Source organism: Bufo gargarizans, chromosome 1 (genome assembly GCF_014858855.1).
Source record: "Bufo gargarizans isolate SCDJY-AF-19 chromosome 1, ASM1485885v1, whole genome shotgun sequence".
Taxonomy (NCBI): domain Eukaryota; kingdom Metazoa; phylum Chordata; class Amphibia; order Anura; family Bufonidae; genus Bufo; species Bufo gargarizans.
The window spans coordinates 569310459-569333485 of NC_058080.1; the positions used below are offsets into that span (position 1 = coordinate 569310459).

General features: G+C 51.8%; 1 protein-coding gene across 2 annotated transcripts in view; it reads left to right on the forward strand.

The window, feature by feature from the left end:
* The first annotated feature begins 2236 nt into the window (after nucleotides 1-2236).
* The window catches only part of DHX37 (DEAH-box helicase 37), a 63888-nt gene continuing 43097 nt past the window's right edge, over nucleotides 2237-23027 (forward strand). Inside the window, exons 1-6 of one of the 2 annotated variants that reach the window (XM_044275650.1) lie at nucleotides 2237-2349; nucleotides 3781-3893; nucleotides 3975-4141; nucleotides 6876-6988; nucleotides 8065-8416; nucleotides 8523-8671. In XM_044275650.1, coding sequence (XP_044131585.1) covers nucleotides 2300-2349; nucleotides 3781-3893; nucleotides 3975-4141; nucleotides 6876-6988; nucleotides 8065-8416; nucleotides 8523-8671 — 944 coding nt within the window. In that variant the 5' untranslated portion in view covers nucleotides 2237-2299. Of the gene's footprint in view, nucleotides 2354-3780; nucleotides 3894-3974; nucleotides 4142-6875; nucleotides 6989-8064; nucleotides 8417-8522; nucleotides 8672-23027 lie in introns of both variants that reach the window. The other variant, XM_044275651.1, reaches the window with a different exon arrangement.

Here is a 23027-nt window from a genome sequence, read left to right on the forward strand (position 1 = left end):
AATCTGCAGCTTTTATGACCATCTACCCCATGCTCGTGTTTTCATGGACCAGGAACCCGTTTTCATTTGGCCAGCAGGGTTTAAAAAATAGACTCCCCTGTCACTGGCTCCAGATTCCAGTGCCAAGCTCTGGTTCGCTGGGCAGACAGAAGTGTGACATTCCACCCCTACACTTGCCACCACTGATGGCCAATCAGTGGCCTCCATGGAGTCTATTTTTTCCTAACCTGTGAACCCTGCCTGACCATATGAAAGGGATTCGAGATTGCAGTCATCCACAGGTAGCAGAAAAATCTGCCAATTGGTTGGCGGGGGTGTCGGGAGTCGGAGCTTTGCCAATCCATTATTGATGGCCTAAACTAAGGATAGGTCAGAAGTATTAAAATCTTGGAAAACTGATAAAGAGGAACACAAACTACCACCAAGCCAGAAAAGGGGCACTGGGGAAGCAACTACAAGCTGGTACTGTCTATCCCACCAAAGCACCATGCCAACCTCTGCCTGATACCCCCTGGTTAGAGTCTATCAGAAGTCCATGCCAGCCTCCACCTGCCACCCTGACCATGTCTATCTTTACTTCTATGCCAGCCTCCACCTGCCACCCCTAGTACTCTCTATACTTCAAGCAGAGGGCCAGCATTCCTCTGCCACTTCCTGACCAGTCTCTTTGAACTCCATGCCAGCCTCATCCTGATACACCCTGGTTAGTGTCTACCAGGAGTCTATGCCAGCCTCCACCTGCCACCCCTAGTACTCTCTATACTTCAAGCAGAGGGCCAGCATTCCTCTGCCACTTCCTGACCAGTCTCTTTGAACTCCATGGCAGCCTCATCCTGATACACCCTGGTTAGTGTCTACCAGGAGTCTATGCCAGCCTCCACCTGCCACCCCTAGTACTCTCTATACCTCAAGCAGAGGGCCAGCCTTCCTCTGCCACTTCCTGACTAGTCTCCTTGAACTCCATGCCAGCCTCATCCTGATACACCCTGGTTAGTGTCTACCAGGAGTCTATGCCAGCCTCCACATGACACCGTAGACTATAATGGCCGTGATTGATCCGTAAACACGGACCATGCTAAAACACGGATGTGGGAATACACACATTAACATGAATGTGTGAATAAGGCCTTACTGGGTCTCTTTCCATGTAACACAACAGTGACTAAAGCTACTCTATGGTATTTCAGGCGTGGCAGGAAAACGCCAAGATAATCTGAATTATTGGAGAGGAAGAGGACGACCAAAGACAGGTCATAGGCCCCATAGCACAGGTCAGACCTTCTCCAATACCTTTCTGAGTAGTACAGTGGAGGAGTTTTTCAGTACACAAGTTGCACTCTAACACCAACCTACACTGGCTCCTATAGGTAACCACTGTGTATGACCAATTCGAATCTACACACTGAAATTATAAATACACAGCATATTAATAATCAAATTCTTTATTAATTCCTTACCAAACATGTACAATAAAAAAAAAAAAAGTCAGCAGCAGCGGCACATACAAAGAAAAGAAACTCACAATATATGTCATATATCAGTAGAGGAAATCCCAATAATGAGCCCTTATATTATAGTATGGTGGCCTCTCTTGAAAGGGATTAAACAACAATATTATTTATTCCTGCATAGTGCAAACAGTGATGGCCAGTTCAGCAGTGTTCACCTGCGAACACATGCGATCTGCCATCTTAACTGACAAGTCCAGCGAGGCACAGGTAAGTCCTTACCTGTGCCTGTGCGCGAGCCGGACTGAAATTAAATGCGGCCCCCCGGAGGTATATAGTATATACAGCAGTGTACTGATATGTGAGGTATACAAGATGCAGTGTGTACAGATATATATGGGGTCATTTATCAAACCCATAGCAACCAATCAGATTCCACCTTTTATTTTCGACAGCTCCTTTGGAATCTGAAAGGTGGAATCTGATTGGTTGCTATGGGCACCTATGCCAGTTCTACTTTACACCAGTTTGATAAATGACCCTATATATACCTGTACACACTGCATCTATTACACCATATAATACATGCAATGTGTACAGATATATAGTATTAGGGTTTATTATTAGGCGTTGGGGTTTGAGTTAGAGGTTAGGCACATGGTCTCAGCCATACACATCAGAGCAGAGCAGCTGTGAAACAGAACGGCCCTTATGGCGACCCGTAGACTACGCTTCACGGCGTGCTACTGATACAGATGCTCACAGTCAGGAACACAATGAGCGCGTCCCCAGTTACCGGAGTGCAGCGGCTGCTAGGGACCGCTGACGTCACTTCCTCTTCCGGGTGCAGCATGCTCCATGTGTGCTGCATGCCCATAGAGATTCTGTCGTCTTCAGGCTCGTGAGTGAGTGTGACTTTCCCTTGTATCTTGTGTGCAGGGACGAGGCAGTCGCAGTGTGTCCGCTGTGCTGTGTGACTGCAGCCCTATGACTAGTGCCAGGATGCTGCCACACAGCATTACTGGGGGAGGGTGGCTGGTATTGTACCCATAGAGGGGTATTCCAGGATTACCTGTTTTTCTAAATTCCCACCTGCTGTACTGCACCTGTGAAGTTACCTGCTCCCCTGGTCACTGCTGTCTTCACCATGCTTCAGTCTCCACATGTAAACTTCTGCCATGGATGTAGTCCTGTGTTCCTCTGCAGCCAATGATTGGTGATGTGTTCCCAAGCGGCATATCACCGCTGTCACATCCGGCTTACCTCTGTGGCCAGTCATTGGTTGCAGCGGTGCACAGAAGCCGTCCATATCGGAAGTTTACAAGTGGGGGCTGAAGCATAACGAGGACATCGGTTCAGCCTGAACCAGAGAGCTGGGAAGTATGCTCCTTCAAATGGGGATTCCAGTGCAATGATTTGAAATAAAATTGGGTCTGGGGAGGACATAAATAATGGTGAATACTCCCCTCTGATCCCCACCCACCTCTGTTCGTCTGCCGGGCAGTTCCTCTTTACTGTTTGCTTCTCGGGCTTGACACACTGGAGACAGTTTGGACTGCCCAGTGGTGACACACCTCAGCCATTAAAGGGCATCTGTCAGCAGATTTGTACCCATGAAGCTGGCTGACCTGTTACATGTGCACATGGTAGCTGAAGGCACCTGTGTTGGTCCCATGTACATATGTACCCGCATTGCTGAGAAAAATGATGTTTTAATATATGCAAATAAGCCTCTAGGAGAAGTTGCCCTTAGTTCTGGAGACTCTGCTCTCTCTTTAACTTCTGAGCCCTCTGCACTTCAACAGGGCCAGGTGTCAAATTGTTTTACTGCCTGTCAAATTGCAGAGAGAGCAGAGTCTCTAGGTGTAACGGCAACGCCCCCGTTGCTCCTAGAGGCTCATTTGCATATACTGAAACATCATTTTCTCAGCAATCTGGGCACATATGAACATGGAACCAACACAGATGCCTTCAGCTGCCAAGTGCACATGTAACACGTCAGCCAGTTTCATAGCTACAAATCTGCTGACAGATGCCCTTTAATTAGCTGAGCGGGTAGACGAGGCCGAGAAGAGGAAGTGGAGAGGAGTGGGGACCTCTCTGTGAGAGCAAATCCTGCTGTGCAATTCTAGGATAAGGGTATGGTTCCTGCGGAAGAAGCTTTGACCATAGCTGATCTTGTACATGATATCTAGCTTCAGCATCATGGCCTTCACAGAGCAAATGTGCTGGCAGTAATATTGCCAGCTCTATGCAAGAGAACATGGTACCCTATCAGTCACAGTGATATCGGGGGCACATGGAAAATTTGAATGTCTTATTATGATTGCAGAAATACAAGGATGGGTAAACTGAGAAAGAGGCATAACTGGAAAGCAAGACAACAAGTGCAGTGCACGGAAGACAAGTCCGAACCCGAGCAAAACGTGCAGGTTGAGGTAGAAGGTGAGATACTGATACCAGGTGGTATCATGGAAATACTGTATATGGCAGCTAGCTAATTACTTATCCAATGATATATTCTAGGAGCTCAACAACTGAAAGGTGTGGACGAGAGCAACGCTCTGGTGCTACCCTCCAAAAAATCCAAGCAGAAAAAACTTACTGGGACTGCTGCCACTAAAAAAACACTAAGTCGAAAACAGAAGAAAGCTCTGCAGAAGATCCTAGAACAGAAGGAAAAAAAGATCCAGGTCGGTCTGTCTAAATGGATTTAGAGGAAAAGTTGCACATATAGGATTTCTGCACCAGTGACCCGTCCATACTGTGAAGTTTTACAACCCTATTAATCTGCTTGTCTGTTCCATTGTTTAACTGATAGGCCCCTTTCACACAAGCAAGTTTTCCACGCGGGTGCAATGCGTGAGTTGAACGCATTGCACCCACACTGTATCCGGGCCCATTCACTTCAATGGGGCTGTTCAGATCAGCGGTGATTTTCACGCATTACTTGTGCTGTTGCGTGAAAATCGCAGCATGTTATATATTCTGCTGTTTTTCACGCAAAGCAGGGCCCATAGAAATGAATGGGTCTGCGTGAAAATCGCAAGCAAGTGCAGATGTGGTGCGATTTTCACGCATGGTTGCTAGGAGATGATGTAAGTAAATTGATAAAAGTCAATTTACTGTATTATTTTCCCTTTTAACATGGTTATAAGGGAAAATAATAGCATTCTTAATACATAATACTTACTAAAATGTGGCTTTAGGGGTTAAAAAAAATAAAAATAAATTTAACTCACCTCATCCTGTTGTTCGCGCAGCCGGCATCGTCTTTTCTTCTTCTTTCAGCACCTGCCAAAGGACCTTTGATGGCGTAATAGCGCTCAACACGTGGTGAGCGCGGTGACGTCAGCGCAGGTCCTCCTGAATGAAGATAGAAATCTTCTATCTTCATTCAGCAGGACCTGCGCTGACGTCACCAGCGCTCACCACGTGTTTACATTTTCTTTTCTTTTTTTTACTCCTAAAGCCACATTTTTGTAAGTATTCTGTATTAAGAATGCTAACCATGTTATAAAGTGAAAATAATAATAAAATCTACACAACACCTAACCCAAACTCGAACTTTAGTGAAGAAGTTCGGGTCTGGGTACCACAGTCAGTTTTTTACCCCGCGCGATAAAAACTGAACATCGGAACACAATCACAGTCAAAACTGACTGCAATTGCGTACCTACTCTCACGTTTTTCCCTGATCGCAAACGCAACGCATACAGACCTAATCTGGACACACTTGTCTGCAACGGGCCTAAGAGTGCCCAACAGTGTTTTAGGTCTGAGTTTGGATCTTATACATTTTTACTATTCTTACGGATATGTATGTGTGTCTGCCATCACAGGATATCCGCTGGTATGTGCTACCGGTGATAGTAGGGGAAGGGTGTTAAGTCGGATTTATGCACCATTGGACTTTTTGAGATTGTGATTTCACAGACGAATGATGTTGCTTGTACACATAGGAATACATGGCATGATATATTGTAATATCAAAATGTGCATGCACGTGTGTGATTATTGCGTGTGATGAATTGTTGTCGTTTTTTTAGTGACCTTAGAAAATAATAGGGTCACTGGGGGGAGTAGAAAATGTCCAAACACACAGAAGAGGGATGTGACAGCAGCAGCATAGATTACATAATAGTGATTGTGCAAAACTCTTCTGAGCATCCTGTGCAGTGTACAAGATGAGACATTGCATTTCTCTCTGGGTCCCATTAGTAATGAGGCACTTGAATACCAGAGCAGCACGCAGGTCCGCTCACTTCTCAGTGCGTCATAGTCACTCCATGTGGCCGTACAATAAGCCCAGCCCAGGAACAGTTATCTGGAAAGAGTGTTACATTCCCTATAATTGCCCCATGTAAATGGTATTCAGAATATAAAAGAATTGTTTGGTGGGAGCACATCATCCTGTATAAACATGGATATGCTGCCAGCGAGAAGTGCTGCACATTCACCAATGTGAGCGTACCCAGACGTTGTCATAAATTGCATCAAAATTAGCTCTAGCCCGACAAGGGGACATGGTATAATAGAAAAGGATGGTGGCCTAAAATGTGCCATAATTCTGGCATAACCACTAAGCCAACCAATAGTTGGTATGCAGTTAGAGAAAAGTGTATCTCTGCACCAAATTCATCATCCAGCAAGAGCAATATCCTGTCTATATAGCCTAAGTCAATAAATCTTACCATTACAGAGGAGATGATTGCTACTTGTAAATGGAGCTCTCCCTTCTGCTCAGTGAGTCTGTTCCCAATAATTGCCTGTGCATGTGTAAAATGATCTAGAGTGCTTTAGTTGTGTGAGTTTGCCCGCAAGAGCCCTTTAAGGCTAGTTTCACTCCTGCGGTGTGAATTCTGGCATGCTGTTACGGGAGAGAATAGTCTGCCGGAATTCACAGGATCCGTCACTGTCGGATGCGGACAGAATGCCCACCAGCCCCATTAAGTATGATAGGGTCGGGCGGAAATCTGTCCACTTTCCAGCAGACAATGCAGATGATCGGCCCGACACAGACCGCTGCATGCTGTGATTTGTGTTCTGATGATTGCATTGTCTGCCGAAACAGCCAGATGGAATTCACACCGGAGATGAGAAAACTACGCTAAGCTGGCCATACACTCCAGTTTTTGGTCACCCAAAAAGCACAGAAGACCTGTCCCCAATCCAAAAAGTGAGATATTTACATATTCTAGTTGGCCATGTTTCCATGCCTTAGTTTATGAAATGAATATGATGATAACCTTCACAGACCAACCAAGAATGACAAGTCGTTCAGAAAATGTCCAGCCGAAATCTGTATATGGCTGGTTTTAGGCTTTAAATGAATGCTGTTTGCAAGCAAGGAAGAACTAGACTTCCTACAACTCCTGTCATCACAGCTAGACATTAGTGATGTATGATTTGTTTTCCATCTAACAGAGATCGGGCCTCCTGAGTAAGCTGAGTGAGGTGCAAGCCTCTGATAAAGAACTGAGCCTGTTGTATACAACTTCCAAACTGGGCACGGGCGATCGATTGTACTGTGCTAAACGGTAAGATTTACTTCAGAAGCAGTATATCTTAACTTTTATAACTTTTTTTTTTTTCTTTTCCTTTTTTTTGTATCTTGCTTTTTTTAATGTTCTTACAATTTTCATGATTTGATGTTTTTTTTGTCTAGTTTTCCTATTCACTGTATATAGGTAAAAAAAGTAATAACCAGAAGTTTTGCAGGTTTCAACCTTGCCATTTAGCTTCATAAAACAGACACTTACTGATGTGTAGAGATCACTTCACAGCAGTCATCTCCTTATCACAGGCAGGATTACAGTGACAGGTAACGCATATATATAATCCACCATACAGCGACAGGTAACACCTATATATAGTGGATTCTAGCATACAGTTACCCAATGTCCACAGGATCCACCATTCACAAATGGTGATGAGGACTGGTCCACTCCTCAGACCTTCCTGTACAGGTTACAGAGCATGTTTGCCACACTCTACCATATAGCTCAGCCAGTCATCGCCAGGCTACAGTTTCCTATGGTCCATGTAGATGCCATTTAGCATATCTTTTTACTGCTGCAAACAGAGCTGAGTAATAGCTCAGGTAAGATGACAGTCCCATAACCAGGTACAAAAAAATGAATAAAAATCTTTACAAATTAGGAAAAGGGTATTTCAGTAGTTGGTTTTAATTACTTTAATAAAAAACTATAAATGAATACTAGCCATAGGTAGACTTGTTATGGCAATTTTAGTATCTAATCAGGAAAGTGTATTTTTGAACTTAAAGGAATTTTCACATCTTTATGCTACACCCACAAGTTATTGTGTATCTTATTGTTTGGGGACACACCTCTGAACAAAGTCTAAGGCCTCGTTCACACTTCAGTGGTTTGCTCAGTTATTTCCATCAGTGATTGTGAACCAAAATCAAGAATGGAGACTACACAGAGATGAGGTATAAGAGAAAGATCTGAACCTGGTTTTGGCTCACAATCAGTGTTAGAAATCATCTACGAAATATTGACCAAATCACTGAAGTGTGAGCTAGAACTAATTGAAATAGGGGTCAATCTTCAGCTTCTCTGACAGGCACTTTTACACCACTTTTCTCTAGGACGGTTGATGACGTGAATAGTCCAGTATTGGGATGCATAAATAGCATCAGTGGAGCAAACAAGAAGCGTAGACGAAAAGCTCCAGCAGAAGATGACGAAGAACAGACAGACAAGGACATGTCTTCTGATAGTTCTGTCGAGGAAGACGAGAGTGATGCATCTGAGAAGACGGAAGAAATGGTTGGGGATAATGTCAGCTCTCCTGTGAAGCCTATAGACACAGATGTATCTCAGAGCATCCCAGCAGAATCTAAGCCAGCACCTACTGGAGAGCCATCTAAAGACAAACCTGCACCTCTGCCATCACAGCCAGCAATATTTATTCCTGTCGACAGGTCTCCTGAAATTCAGGTTTGTATTTTAACTCACTGATACTGCTAGTATGGTAAAAAGCCACGTACGTTGGCAGGAAAGCCAAAAGAGAGACGCCCAACCGTTTCCTTCTTGTGTCTTCTAGGAGGCTAGGTTAAAACTCCCAATCCTGGCTGAAGAACAGGTCATTATGGAGGCCATTCAAGAAAACCCTGTAGTTGTTTTGTGTGGTGAGACTGGCAGTGGGAAAACCACACAAGTGCCACAGTTCCTCTACGAAGCCGGCTATGGAAGGTAAGTCATTATTGTCTGATGTAAATGGTAAAGTACACATGGAATAAAAAGGAGCGCACTTTAATGGCACTTTAATTTAAGATAATCAATGAATTAAGTAATTTATTTATTCGCCAATCTAGATGGTAGAATTTCACCCACATTCTCCAATTAGTCTTAATAAAATGAAATATCATTCTTTGTGTTTCTTATCAAGTCCTAGTAGGAGTCTGACTTCTGCTCCTAGGAAAGCTGGGTGGTCCATCATCGCGTAGCTCACCGTGACTTTCATCTTGATAGACCCCTCTAGAGAGCTCAACTTGTCCTTGTGTGTCTAAGCCTGTCTTTTAACCTCTTTAGGTGTCTAGCTCTTTGGTTTTCTGATCTCCTGGTTGCTTGGTTCCTCTGGGATCTCTTTTCTCGCCCAGTTTCCTTGGGGGACACAGAAGACCTTGGGTATAGCTCATCTCCATAGGAGGCGTGACACTAAGTGAACACTGTTAAGCCCCTCCTCCACAGCTATACCCTCAGCCTGGAGAGAGAGACTGCCAGTTTTTGCTTAGTGTCCAAGGAGGCAAGACACTCCCTGCTCTGCAGGGCTGTTTTCTCCTTGTTTAGATTTTAGATTTTTACTTTTTCTTTCTTTTTGTTCCAGATCATCAGGGACAACAGAGACGCACTAGACCTCTCTGTTTCTCCCGGGGTTGAGCTGCGCCAGTGCCGGTCACCGCACTGCTGCCTCCCCCACAGAAGGCAAGGTGGATCAGGGCAGCCTAGCTCCCCTACATCCCGCCAGCGCAAGGGTCGCCCGCACGCCAAGTCCCTCTTCCAGCGTCCTGCCACTACGGTGCCAGTAGCTGAAGGGGTGACCCTGCTGGAATGGACCGAGGGTGAAGACGGCTGTGGTAAGAGAGTGGCTTCTCCAGCCCTACGTCCCCCACCCCCCACCCAATGGTCTCCTGCGTGCCTGACCCCCCATACTGGGCCTCTGGACCCTTCCCCTGCTGGTCCTGGGCTGGCCCCTGGGGTGCCGCGGTGCGGCGGTCTGCTCTGCCTCCCGCCCCCCTTTTTTTCCTGGCCTTCGTGGGACGTGCAGCTGGTGGCTGTCGGCCGTTGCCTGCCTTCTCCTCGCGGGCATCCCGTCTCTGGGTCCCGCCCCCCCATCTCGCCTGGTCGCGTTGGGCCTTGCCGGAGTGTGCGGGACGCTGCGGTGGAGTGGGGCCTCGCCTCCGGCCGGCACTGGTGTTCCGGTGCGGCCGGGCGCCGCAGAGATTTTTGGGCTCCGCGGCGGGCCGCCGTTCCGGGCCCCCTTGCTCTTCCGGCCGGCGGGCCGCAGTTCCGGCCCCCTGTCTCTTCTGGCGGCGGGGTGGGCTCCCGCGGCCGGCGGACCGCCATTCCGGGTCCCTGTCTCTTCCGGCCGGCGGGGTGGGCTCCCGCGGCCGGCATTGGGCTTGACTGTGGGCTCCGCGGGTTTGGTCCCGGGCTTCGCAGCCTGCTGGGCCGCGGTTCCGACCGGCCCGCGGGGTGGGCTCCCGCGGCCGGTTTGAAGCGCCATTCCGCCTCAGGTCCCGGCGGTATGACGGGTCGGGCGCCGTAATTTAGCCCCCGGCTTCGCGGCCTACTAGGCCGCAATATTCCGGTCTCTGGTGGAGGGGGCGGGAACTTCTCCAGGCGCGAATTTTTCCCGCCTGGAGGTTCCTCCGCCCCCAGGGGATCGCACGCCGCCCTCCAGGCCGGATCCCTGTTAACCCTTTGGGTACAGGCCGGCTCCCAAAAATGGGTCTGTATAGTTGGCCCCCTTTTTCTCCTGTCTCTCAGGTGCCCCTATATGGTGGCTCCCCTTTAACCTCAGAGGCTGTGTTTAAATAAAAAAATAAATAAATTTATAATAATAAAATAAATAATAATAGATCATGATTTCTATTGGACTGCGCAGGACGCTGCAGCCTCATCAGTAATGCTGCATGTCTGCATGACCTCTTTCCACAGGCGGCATGGTGTTGCGCTCCCAGCCTGCGTCGCTGCTAGGGCATTTCCCCTTTTAGGCGGTTTTCTTGCTCTTCCAGGATACGGCGCTGGCCAAGTGCATTCGGCCCTTCTGTAGGCAGCATTAATTATGGTGCCTGCCATGTGCATCCCCCCCCCCCCCTCCTAGGCGGGCTACTGCACTCTCCCTGGCTGGCCATGTGCATGACCCCCTTCTTAGGCGGAATACTGCACCTTCACCGGATACGGTGCTGGCCATGTGCACGACCCCCTTCCATAAGCGGAACGCTGCACTCTCTGGATTTGCTGCCGGCCATGTGCGTGACCCCCTTCCGTGGGCGGAACGCAGCACTCACTGGATTCGCTGCCGGCCATGTGCGTGAGCCGGCCATGTGCGTGACCCCCTTCCTGGGCGGAACGCAGCACTCTCACTGGATCTGTTGCCGATCATGTGCATGACCCCCTTTTTTAGGCGGAATACTGCACTCTCACCGGATACGGTACTGGCTATGTGCACGACCCCCTTCCTTGGGCGGAATGCTGCACTCTCACTGATGTGCTATGATATACTTATGTACTATGTTATTATGCTGCACTCTCACTGGTTTCGCTGCCGGCCATTTCTTAGGCGGTATGCTGCACTCTCATTGGATTCCCTGCCGGCCTTGGGTATGCCTCCTTCCCTCAGGCAGCATACATACGTCCCTCGGTCTGTGGTTGTTTCCTCGCAGGTACGTTGCTGGCCATGTGCATGTACCCCATACATGGCAGGGTGCTTTCACTCTCGCTGGATCCGCTGTCGGCCATATGCATGACCCCTCTTCCGTGGGCGGTGTACGCACTCTTGCTGGATTCGCTGCCAGCCAGGGGCATGCCTTCCTTCCTCAGGCGACATGCACGCATTCTTAGTGACTGTGTTTGTCTCTCGCCAGTACGTTGCTGGCCATGTGTATGACTCCCATGCATGGCGGTGTGCTCTCACTCTCCCTGGATGAGATGCTGGCCATGTGCTTTACTCCCCTTTTTTCTGGGCGGCATGCCACACTCTCACCGGATACATTGCTGGCCATGAGAATGGCCCTCTAACATGGGTGGAACGCTTGCACTTCCATTGGATACGGTGCTGGCCTTGTGCGTGACCACCTCTCATTTCAAGGGCAGAATTGGCACGCTCATGAGATTCACGGCTGTCCTTATATGGCTGTGCTGGACTTGTACATGTCCCCCTTCATTGGCAGAGTAGTTGCACTCCCGCTGAGTTCAGTGTTGGGTGTATTATTGCACACTCACTTAATGCTAGGATACCCCTGTGCATGTTCCCCTTTCACTAGGTGGACCTCCTGCGTTCCTGCTGGTTTATAGGGTATGTCCTGCTTCTCTGAAGTAGGTACGGCCTTAGGCATCACTCCCTTTTGGGACGGGCCTTTGCACTCTTGCCGACTGCAGTTGGCTGGGTACAATTTCCCCCCTTTCGGGGTGGACTGGTTGCTTCCATCGCATGCTATACTAGGTTTGTGCATAACTCCCTTTCAGGTTGCACTTTGCAATTCCGTACATGCTGTGGCACTCTGGGGCGAGCCCCCCTTTTTCTAGGTGGGTTGGCCTTCTCGCTGCTTACGGGGCTGCTCGTACGTATGCCTCACCTGCTTCCTGCGGCATACCTTTGTTTCTTGGGATACGATGCTTGCCGCCAGCCTTGCACTCGTCCCTAAGGAGTTCATTCTGTCCTCCTGACCGGACAGGCTCTATTGCTCTCTGCTGCACCGAGCTGGGTGGTGCTCATTCATTTAGTTGGCCTTTCATTCCAGGGAGTGTTCGTGGGTCCTAGATGCATGCCCATTCGTCCTTCTGCGGCATTGCTTCCCTGCGCTAGTGGTCACATGGTCAAGAGTGCTGTTGTCTACAGCGCCTCTCGAATTCTTCGTTGGCTCTGGCAGGACTGCGGTTCCCTTGCCTGCTGCAATTTCCTCCTCTTCGGATGCAGTGTGGTATGAGTCCTTCCTCTTGGCGCCTCTACGCTTCTGTCTGATCTGCTACCAGGTTCGGGCTGCTCTTCTCGGGAAGGTCACCCAACTTCTCTTGGGTGCTCGATTACCCAGGTCCGGAGGACCTCCGCCTTGGGTTCTTCAAGGTATTCGCCTTCTGCGAGGCGGTGGACCGGGCGTCTCACAGTGTAGCGGGTTCTGCTTTTGAGCTGTCCTATGGCTTCCCTGTTGCCCACTCCTCCTTCTTTCGGTTGGAGGGTGTTATGCCGGCCTCTGTCTCAACTGCCTTATCTCGCCGGCTTTGTTTGGCTCCCGCTCGGTACAGATCACTCCGATGTGGCTTCCCGCCAGACTTCAGTGGCTGTTCTTTCACTGTCCTCCCCTCTGGGGAGAGCATGGTTGTTCCTGTGGATGGTTCCTGTGATGAATACCACCCCTCGTGTCCGCTGACGTCAACCACGTCGAGCTCACGAGACCTGGTATGATCACGGGGTTTACCAAAAACGTGAAGTTACGCCCTCCAGAGGAGCACGTAAGGTCAGGCTGGTATAGTTTACACACACACCTCCTGTCCACGCGGGCACAGAGAGGCAACAAGCTGGAAGGGCCTTTTCACTGCCGCAGTGAAAACAGCCCACACTCAGCCCGGGTAACTGCCACCAGTTTCTCGTTTGATATAAGCCCGGTCCGCTAACGGGATTATATAGGGTCAGAAACCAACCCGCGGTAGCTTATAACTAGGCCAAAACACGGACGTGGGGATTCGTGATCGAGATACAAGATAGCACAAGATTAAATTATAGATTTAATCGCTATAAGAGCGCACTAGATATAACACACTATACACAGACAATATATATACAGTGGTCTGAGGTTACAGATTACAGGGTATATGGTTACAATAGGATTAAGCAGTGTGAAAGTAAGTTACCAAGTATGATGAGAGTTCCTTGGCGATGTCCTGAGCAGGAGGCCACCCGAGGGGCTGTGTTCTCCTGCTATTTCCTGGGTCCCTCTAAACACATGTGTAGCATGCGACCCCTCTTCAGAAAAAGACGCCCCCTACTTGCTGGCACCAGGCTTTTAACCTGCAGCTGGTCCGTCCCCTCCCTGCCTCAGGGAGGGGTCAACTCCCCCTCTTCTGGGCTGACAGTGAATGACCCACAAAACACTTTAGGGGTCATAGCTCCAGACCAGAGGGTCACAGGGAGATGGTTCTGGGACTAATGGACCTGCCTGGGTTCAGGCTACAATTAGAGCCCAAACCTGGTACCGGTAGGTGGCTTCTATGGGGAGATATGGGTATCTCCCTACCCCGACTGGGTACGAGTAAACAAAGACCATGGGACCGTACCTCGTGGCCACCGGGACACAAATATGTATCCGGTTTGCGTCTGCGGTGGCCAGGTGATTCATAATTCCTTATGAGAGGTAGGTGCCAATATGTCTAGGAAATCTCATTGATCCAGGCCAAAGCAGATACCCCCTGCTGGGGGTTTTTCCTGCAGATTCAGGTGGCTCCCAACTGCTGCACAGAGGTGTGAACTTCTCCTTGAAGCTTGGACCCCCTGAGGGGTGTCTTCCTGGCCAACTGAGTCATGCCAAGAGGTGCATAAAATTACAATCAGGGCTGGGGGCTTTGAAGCAGGGAAATCCTGTCAGCAAATGGGGGGTGTGAGGACATGGCTGACAGTAAATATTAATCCATATTCCTCACACCTCCCCCTTTTAGAGGGCGCCAGGGGGCAGCACATTCCTGTGCTCCCCCGTGCGCCCATCCGCCCCCTCTCCTTGTCGGGATAGCCCATCGGCGTTCCCGTGGTCACGGCCCCTTTTGTGGCGAATGGTCAAGTGATACTGCTGGAGAGCTAGGCTCCAGCGTAGCAGCCTCCCATTCGTCCCGGATACGGTGTTTAACCAACTGAGGGGGTTGTGGTCGGTCTCCACCGTGAAGCGGCGCCCGTATAAATACGGCTGCAACCGTTGCAGTGCCCAGACAATTGCCAGGCACTCCTTCTCCATTGTGGAGTACGCCACCTCCCTCGGCAGGAGCTTCCGACTCAGGTACAGAACAGGGTGTTCCTGGCCCGTAGTGTCAACCTGGCTGAGTACGGCACCGAGGCCGAAATCACTGGCGTCAGTCTGCACTATAAACGGCAGCGTAAAGTCGGCCGCCTGGAGTACAGGGAAGCTCGATAGGGCGGCCTTCAGCGCTCGGAAGGCCGTCTCGCAGTCGTTCGTCCAATCGACTGCGGAGGGCAGCTTCTTCTTGGTGAGATCCGTCAAGGGCTTCGCCAGGCTACTATAGTGGGGAACGAACCTCCTATAGTACCCTGCGGTGCCCAGGAAGGACATCACCTGTTTCTTGGTCCTGGGGGTGGGCCAGGATGCGATAGCATCCACTTTCCCGGGCTCTGGCTTAAGGGTCCCCCCGCCTACCCGGTGCCCCAGGTAGTGGACCTCGCTCATGCCCAGCTGGCACTTTTCTGGCTTGATGGTCAAGCCTGCCTGGTGGATCCGCCCCAGCACCTGCGTCAGGTGCTGCAGGTGATCCTCCCAGGTGGGACTGAAGACGGCAATGTCATCCAGGTACGCGGCCGCGTACCTTTCGAGTCCCTTAAGCAGCGTGTTGACCATCCGCTGAAAAGTGGCAGGGGCATTCTTCATGCCGAACGGCATCACTGTGGATTCGTACAATCCAAAGGGGGTGATGAAGGCAGAGCGTTCCCGCGCCTCCGGGGTCAGGGGAATCTGCCAGTACCCCCGGCTCAGATCCATGATGGTCAGGTACTGGGCCCCGGCCAACTGATCGAGCAGGTCATCGATGCGTGGCATAGGGTACGCATCGGTGACCGAGACAGCGTTGAGTCCCCTGTAGTCCACGCAGAACCGGGTGGTCCGGTCCTTCTTTGGGACGAGGACCACAGGCGAGGCCCAAGCGCTGTTGGATGCCTGGATGACCCCCAGCTTCAGCATCTCGTCAATCTCCTGGCGCATGTGCTGCTGCACCTCCAAGGAAACCCGATATGCTGAACGCCGGATTGGGGGGTGATCCCTAGTGTCCACGTGATGGACAGCCAACTCTGTCCTTCCGGGCTTGTTGCTGAACAATTCCCGGAAGGGGTGAAGGGTGGCCCACAGCTGGGACCGTTGGTCCGTCAAGAGCTGTTGGCCCACCTCCACATCCTCGATGGACCCACCCGCCTTCACCTGGGTGAGCATGTCCAGGAGGGTTTCCTCCTCCCCCTCCTCGGGGAGGTTGCAGACAGGGAGGGCACATTCCCCCCTCTCATGATGGGCCTTCATCATGTTCACGTGGAAGGCCTTCCGCCTTCCTCGGGCGTGGTCCAGGGTGACCAGGTACGTCACGGCATTGAGGCGCTGATGCACGAGGTACGGGCCTTCCCAGGCCGCCTGAAGCTTGTCCTGAGGTACGGGGACCAGTACCCATACCTTCTGACCCACCTGGTAGGTCCTCTCACAAGCGTTCTGGTCATACCATCGCTTCTGGTCGGCCTGGGCCCGCTCCATATTATCGTGCACCAGCTGCGACAAGGCCTGCATCTTGTTCCGGAAGCGCATGACATACTCGACGACCGACACTCCAGGGGTGACTACCTCTCCCTCCCAGGCCTCTTTCACCAGAGCCAGGGGCCCCCGCACACGTCGCCCGTACAGGAGCTCGAAGGGGGAGAACCCCGTGGAGGCCTGTGGGACCTCTCGGTAAGCAAACAGCAGATGTGGGAGGTACCGCTCCCAGTCACGCCCGTGGGAGTCGACCAACATCCTAAGCATCTGCTTTAAGGTGCCATTAAATCGTTCACACAGGCCGTTTGTCTGTGGGTGGTACGGGCTGGTCACCAGATGTTGCACCTGTGTTTGCTTACAGAGGGACTCCATCAATTGCGACATGAACTGGGTCCCCCGGTCGGTGAGCATTTCCTGGGGAAAGCCCACTCTGGAGAAAATCTCCAGCAAAGCAGTAGCCACCTTGTCGGCCCGAATGGATGACAAGGCTACCGCCTCCGGGTACCGGGTGGCATAGTCTACTACCGTCAATATGAAGCGTTTCCCGGAGCTGCTGGGAATGGACAGCGGTCCAATTAGATCCACAGCCACCCTCCTGAAAGGCTCTTCAATTATGGGCAGCGTTACCAGTGGGGCTTTGGGGCGTCTCCCCGCCTTCCCCACCCGCTGGCAGGTGTCACATGAACGGCAGTAGGCAACCACATCAGCCCCCATCTTTGGCCAGTAAAAATGCTGGGCTAATCTGGCCCTTGTCTTAGCGATCCCTAGGTGTCCAGCCATCGGAATCTCATGCGCCACCTGCAACAACTCCTTCCTGAACTGATAGGGTACCACTAGCTGTTGGTCCCTAGGCCACGCCTCCTGTGAGCCCGGCTGGACCGTGACCCGGTACAGCCGTCCTTGGTCCCAGACCATCCGCTCGAGGTCTGAGTCCGAGGGGGGCTGTTCCGCTTGCTCCTTGAGAGCGTTCAGGCTGGCGTCAGCCGCTAACGCTGCCTGAAACTCCTGACTGGACATGGCCAGAATAGACGAGACTGCCACGTCCCCTGTCAGGTCCCTGGGACCTGTCTCCTGGCCTCCCTCTGACTCGGCAGCCACTTGGTCGGAAGGGGGAAAGCCATCAGACCCCTGAGGGGCCCCTAGGGCCCCAGCACTCACACTGCGCGTGACAGCAGCTATGGCCGCTGCCACTGCTGGTAGTGCCTGCTTTCCCTCGGCTCCTGACCAAGTCGCCAGTCCAGACGGACTAACCTGGCCCTCTGACATCCCAGTGGGGGAGGAACACTGCACTGAGAGTTCACCTGGCAGTCCTACTTCTCCTGGGACAGCCCTGACCTCATTTGCATCCTCCCCCCCTGCAGCTGTCTGCCCCCTGCTTGTCCCCCCAGTCACCACACTGGAGGACAACAGGGTCCAGCAGGCTTGCTGGCTACACCCTGGGGCTTCCGCCCAGCTGACAGGAATGACCCCCTCCCCACTGAGGGGAGAGGCACACATTACATCCCCCACATCCCCATCAACATGCATAATAGGTACATTCACAGTATTATCAGGGGGGGACATCACATCACATTCTGGGGAATCGGACCTTGGGGTGTCAGCGGCCACGTACTTAGACACAAGCCGCCCCAGGTCCGTCCCCAGCAAAACACTGGCGGGGATATTTGCGGATACCCCCACCTCCCTTACCCCTCGACCGGCGCCCCAGTCCAGATAGACCTTGGCGACGGGCAGCGCCGGTTCCACTCCTCCAATCCCGGAGACAGTGAGGGATCTCCCGGGCAGTAAATCATAGGGTGTCACCAGTTCAGGCCGTACCAGTGTCATTTCAGCGCCGGTGTCTCTAAGTCCCATGGCCACGGCCTGGCCCACGGTGACCGGTTGAACATTGTCAAGGGACCTCCCACCACCCCCACCCACACACAACACCGTGGACGGTTTCCGGGTTGATGACTGGGACGGATCCCTCGGGCGCTGGGGACACATGGCTTTGAAGTGTCCTGGCTGCTTACACAGGTGACAAAGTCGGGGTTCCCCCACCGACGTGGAAAGTGCAGCAGGGGCCGGTGCCCACTTGGGCCTAGGGGCAGGGGTAGCAGGTGCAGCGTGCGTCTTACCCCCTCTCCAGCCGACAGGTTTCCGGGCCTCTGAAGTCCTGTTGTTGGTGTATTCATCGGCCAGGGCTGCGGTTGCGGAGGCCCCCTTTGGCTTCCGGTCACGGAGGTACTGCTGGAGATCCTCTGGGCAGTTCCACAAGAACTGTTCTGTGGCGATGAGCTCCTTCAGCTGCTGGACGGTGGAGAGCTCCAATCCTGTGGTCCATTGGTCGACCGCTCTCAGCAAGGCCCGCATGTGATCGGCCCAGCTCTGGGTAGAACCCCGGTGCAAATTCCTGAGCCTTTTCCGGTACGACTCAGGGGTTAAGTTATACTGCCTGACCAGAGCCTGTTTGATGTCCTCATAGCTCAGGATGGTCTCGCTGGGCAGGTACCCGAAGATTTCAAGGGCTTTTCCCCTGAGCCGTGGCGTGAGGAATCTGACCCACTGGTCCTCTGGCAGCTGGTATTGATGGCAGGCTGTCTCAAATGCCAACAAAAAGGTGTCCAGGTCCCCATCTTTGTCCAGTAGGGGAAGGTCCTCCGCCCGCAGTTTGGGAATCCGGACCTCTGGAGACTCACATTGGGCTGGGGATGGCTGCTGGAATTGGAGCTTTAGCTGGAGCATCTGTAGCTGGTGCTCACGCTCGGCCCGCTCGCGACGCTCTGCAGCCTCTGCTCGCTCGCGACGCTCTGCAGCCTCTGCTTGCTCGCGACGCTCTGCAGCCGCCAGTAGGAGCTCAGAGGCTGCCTGGTCTCCAGCCTGGAGACGGTCCATGGCAGCTTGTAGGAGAGCAGCTGAGCCAGCTTGGCTGGGGGGAGGGGCAGGTGGAGCGAGGCCCGCCGCGGACCTCACCTCTGGCGACTGGCTCCTTGGGGAGCTTTGGTTGTGCTCCCCCTCGCCTTCCACCTCCTCTCCGCCCCCATTTAAAGCATCGGCCATCTCCTTCGATTTGCTCCTTGTGATACTGGCCGTCATTGCAACGGGTGGTCACTGACACCACTGCAACCTGATGCACACACACCTTATTGTATCTGCCCTCAGACAGTCTAGTGTCGAACTGATCTTAAGACTCCAGCAGCAAGAGCTACTGCTGGTCGTCTTTAGTGTCTGGGAGTATGGGTCTCACACTCACACACACTAGTATCTCGATCCCACTTTGCTGCCACCAATATGTGATGAATACCACCCCTCGTGTCCGCTGACGTCAACCACGTCGAGCTCACGAGACCTGGTATGATCACGGGGTTTACCAAAAACGTGAAGTTACGCCCTCCAGAGGAGCACGTAAGGTCAGGCTGGTATAGTTTACACACACACCTCCTGTCCACGCGGGCACAGAGAGGCAACAAGCTGGAAGGGCCTTTTCACTGCCGCAGTGAAAACAGCCCACACTCAGCCCGGGTAACTGCCACCAGTTTCTCGTTTGATATAAGCCCGGTCCGCTAACGGGATTATATAGGGTCAGAAACCAACCCGCGGTAGCTTATAACTAGGCCAAAACACGGACGTGGGGATTCGTGATCGAGATACAAGATAGCACAAGATTAAATTATAGATTTAATCGCTATAAGAGCGCACTAGATATAACACACTATACACAGACAATATATATACAGTGGTCTGAGGTTACAGATTACAGGGTATATGGTTACAATAGGATTAAGCAGTGTGAAAGTAAGTTACCAAGTATGATGAGAGTTCCTTGGCGATGTCCTGAGCAGGAGGCCACCCGAGGGGCTGTGTTCTCCTGCTATTTCCTGGGTCCCTCTAAACACATGTGTAGCATGCGACCCCTCTTCAGAAAAAGACGCCCCCTACTTGCTGGCACCAGGCTTTTAACCTGCAGCTGGTCCGTCCCCTCCCTGCCTCAGGGAGGGGTCAACTCCCCCTCTTCTGGGCTGACAGTGAATGACCCACAAAACACTTTAGGGGTCATAGCTCCAGACCAGAGGGTCACAGGGAGATGGTTCTGGGACTAATGGACCTGCCTGGGTTCAGGCTACAATTAGAGCCCAAACCTGGTACCGGTAGGTGGCTTCTATGGGGAGATATGGGTATCTCCCTACCCCGACTGGGTACGAGTAAACAAAGACCATGGGACCGTACCTCGTGGCCACCGGGACACAAATATGTATCCGGTTTGCGTCTGCGGTGGCCAGGTGATTCATAATTCCTTATGAGAGGTAGGTGCCAATATGTCTAGGAAATCTCATTGATCCAGGCCAAAGCAGATACCCCCTGCTGGGGGTTTTTCCTGCAGATTCAGGTGGCTCCCAACTGCTGCACAGAGGTGTGAACTTCTCCTTGAAGCTTGGACCCCCTGAGGGGTGTCTTCCTGGCCAACTGAGTCATGCCAAGAGGTGCATAAAATTACAATCAGGGCTGGGGGCTTTGAAGCAGGGAAATCCTGTCAGCAAATGGGGGGTGTGAGGACATGGCTGACAGTAAATATTAATCCATATTCCTCACAGTTCCGGTGTTCCTTTTGGCCTCGTACTGTCTCCCTTGTTCACACTGGCTGTATTAGCTGTGTGCCTATTTACCGAGTCTACCGCGTTCTGTCCTCCCGCTGAGTGCAGATTGCGTGGCCCATTCTAAGACGATGGTCCTGCTGTAGACTTACCTTCTCGATTACTTGGGGGGGGGGGGGGGACTACCTTTTCGGTCCGGATTGTCCTTTGATCTCCCACACCGGGACTGTACAACGTGGTTACATCAGCATGGACTTTAGCCTGTCTTCTCCTGGCATCTGGCGGATCCTTTGGGTTCTTTCCATCTGTCCTTCTGCTCCCCCACTCGGGTGGATACGGGACAACGTTGTTCGAGGGCCGACGGGACTAGTTTTGTCGACCCTTCTGCCCGTGTTACTGGTCTGCGCCTGATCACATTGGGTTTTCGCCCGCTTGCCAGGCGACTCCAGCGGGTTCGCTACTGTCCACTCCTGGCTGTGTTTCGTCCAGGATCTGTCGTAAGACTTAGGGTTTTTTGTCTGGGGTTCTGTGGGGAGCTGTGCATTCCCCACTCTGAATTTCTCTCCCCATGGTTCTGTCTTTTCCTTGAGGTGTCAAGTGTCAGCGCTGTTCTTCCTCTTCCAGCGTTTCCGGCCCTCTGGGCCTGCCAAGTCCTTCTTCCTCGGAGTGGCTCTTTGGTTCCTCTGTACTGTCCTTCGGTACCGCCCTGGGGACTATATACTGAGCTCTCGGCGCTCCAATCTTGTCCTTGGAGCCGTTACAGAAGTTCTCTCTACCCCTTCTGTCCTGTACGGTTGTGTTCCGTATCAGTCGTGTCTCTGACGGGTGCCGGAATGGCCCTATTTTTGTTACGAGCCTTCTGTCTTTTCCAGGACAGGGCTGTTCTACATCCCGTTTCTTCTTCCTTCCTTCTGAAGGTGGTGTTTGCCTTTCGCTTCAACGCCTCACCTATTTGGACGTTGTTTGGGCCTTGCCGTTTTTACTTGGAGTTCTCCGACTCTTGTAGACGTTCGGCCTCTTGGGTTTCCAGGAGGTCTGTGCGTAGGGTTGACGGACTCCAGGGTGGTTTTCCTCCGCTTGATCAGATTGGCTATTGCTGAGGTTACCGCACCAAGGGCAGGATTCTGTCTTTGGTGTCACCGTTCATTTCACCAGTGCGGTCGGTGCCTCCTGGGCCGGAGGCATTGGGCTTCGGCCATGCATTTGGGTAAGGCGGCCACAGGTCTACCTTGCACGCCTTACCGAGTTCTACAGGGTGCATACTCTGACTTTGGCAGATGCTGCCTTGCCCCGCCTGGGTTTGCAGGCGGCGGTTCATTGATGCCTTTCAGGTGCTTCACCTTGGTGCTGTGGTCCCTCCCTCTTTTGGACTGCTTTTGAACGTCCCAAGGTCTTCTGTGTCCCCCAAGGAAACTGGGCGAGAAAACGAGATTTTTGTATAACTTACCAGTAAAATCTCTTTCTCGCTCTTTCCTTGGGGGACACAGCATCCACCCATTCATTGTTTTTTCTCTGTACGGTTTCCGAGTTTTTGTTACCCGTTGGGTAGTTGGCTTGTTGGTTCCTTGTTGGACTTTGCCTTTTCTCACTGCTTGGACACGCAACTGGCAGTCTCTCTCTCCAGGCTGAGGGTATAGCTGTGGAGGAGGGGCTTAACAGTCTTCACTTAGTGTCACGCCTCCTATGGAGATGAGCTATACCCAAGGTCTTCTGTGTCCCCCAAGGAAAGAGCGAGAAAGAGATTTTACTAGTAAGTTATACAAAAATCTCGTTTTTCTTTTACCACCCCTATGTGGTTTCCTAACAAAAAACTTATCAGATGAACACACCTTCCTAGTTTGGAACGTTCCAATCATTGTCGGATAGGCGCGTACATTAATAAGGAATGTGATGTCATAACACTGCCCAGAATGCACTTTTGCTACTGATGTAGTGTTACCTACTCATACCTAGGTGGCACTGTTGTATACGTCATAAGAATCATGCTCTAAAGAGTTAAAGGGATTCTGTCACCTCCCCTAACCCAAAATCCGATTTTAAAGCAGCCATGCAGCACAGCTTACCTTGATTAGGCTGTGCTCTTCTATCTTGTAATCCGTCCAGTAGTTTCTGTAAAAAACTACTTTTATGGTTATGCAAATGAGCCCTGAATGTGCCCAGAGGGGCGTTTTGTTCCCCTTAGTGAGCCCAGTACCGCCCCTCTTACAGTGCCCAGCCCGCCTTCCTTGCGACTGTCTAACCGCCCCCAGCCTGCCACAGCCTCTCCCCCTCCCTCACGGCCGAACGAACTCTCGCACAGGCGAAGTA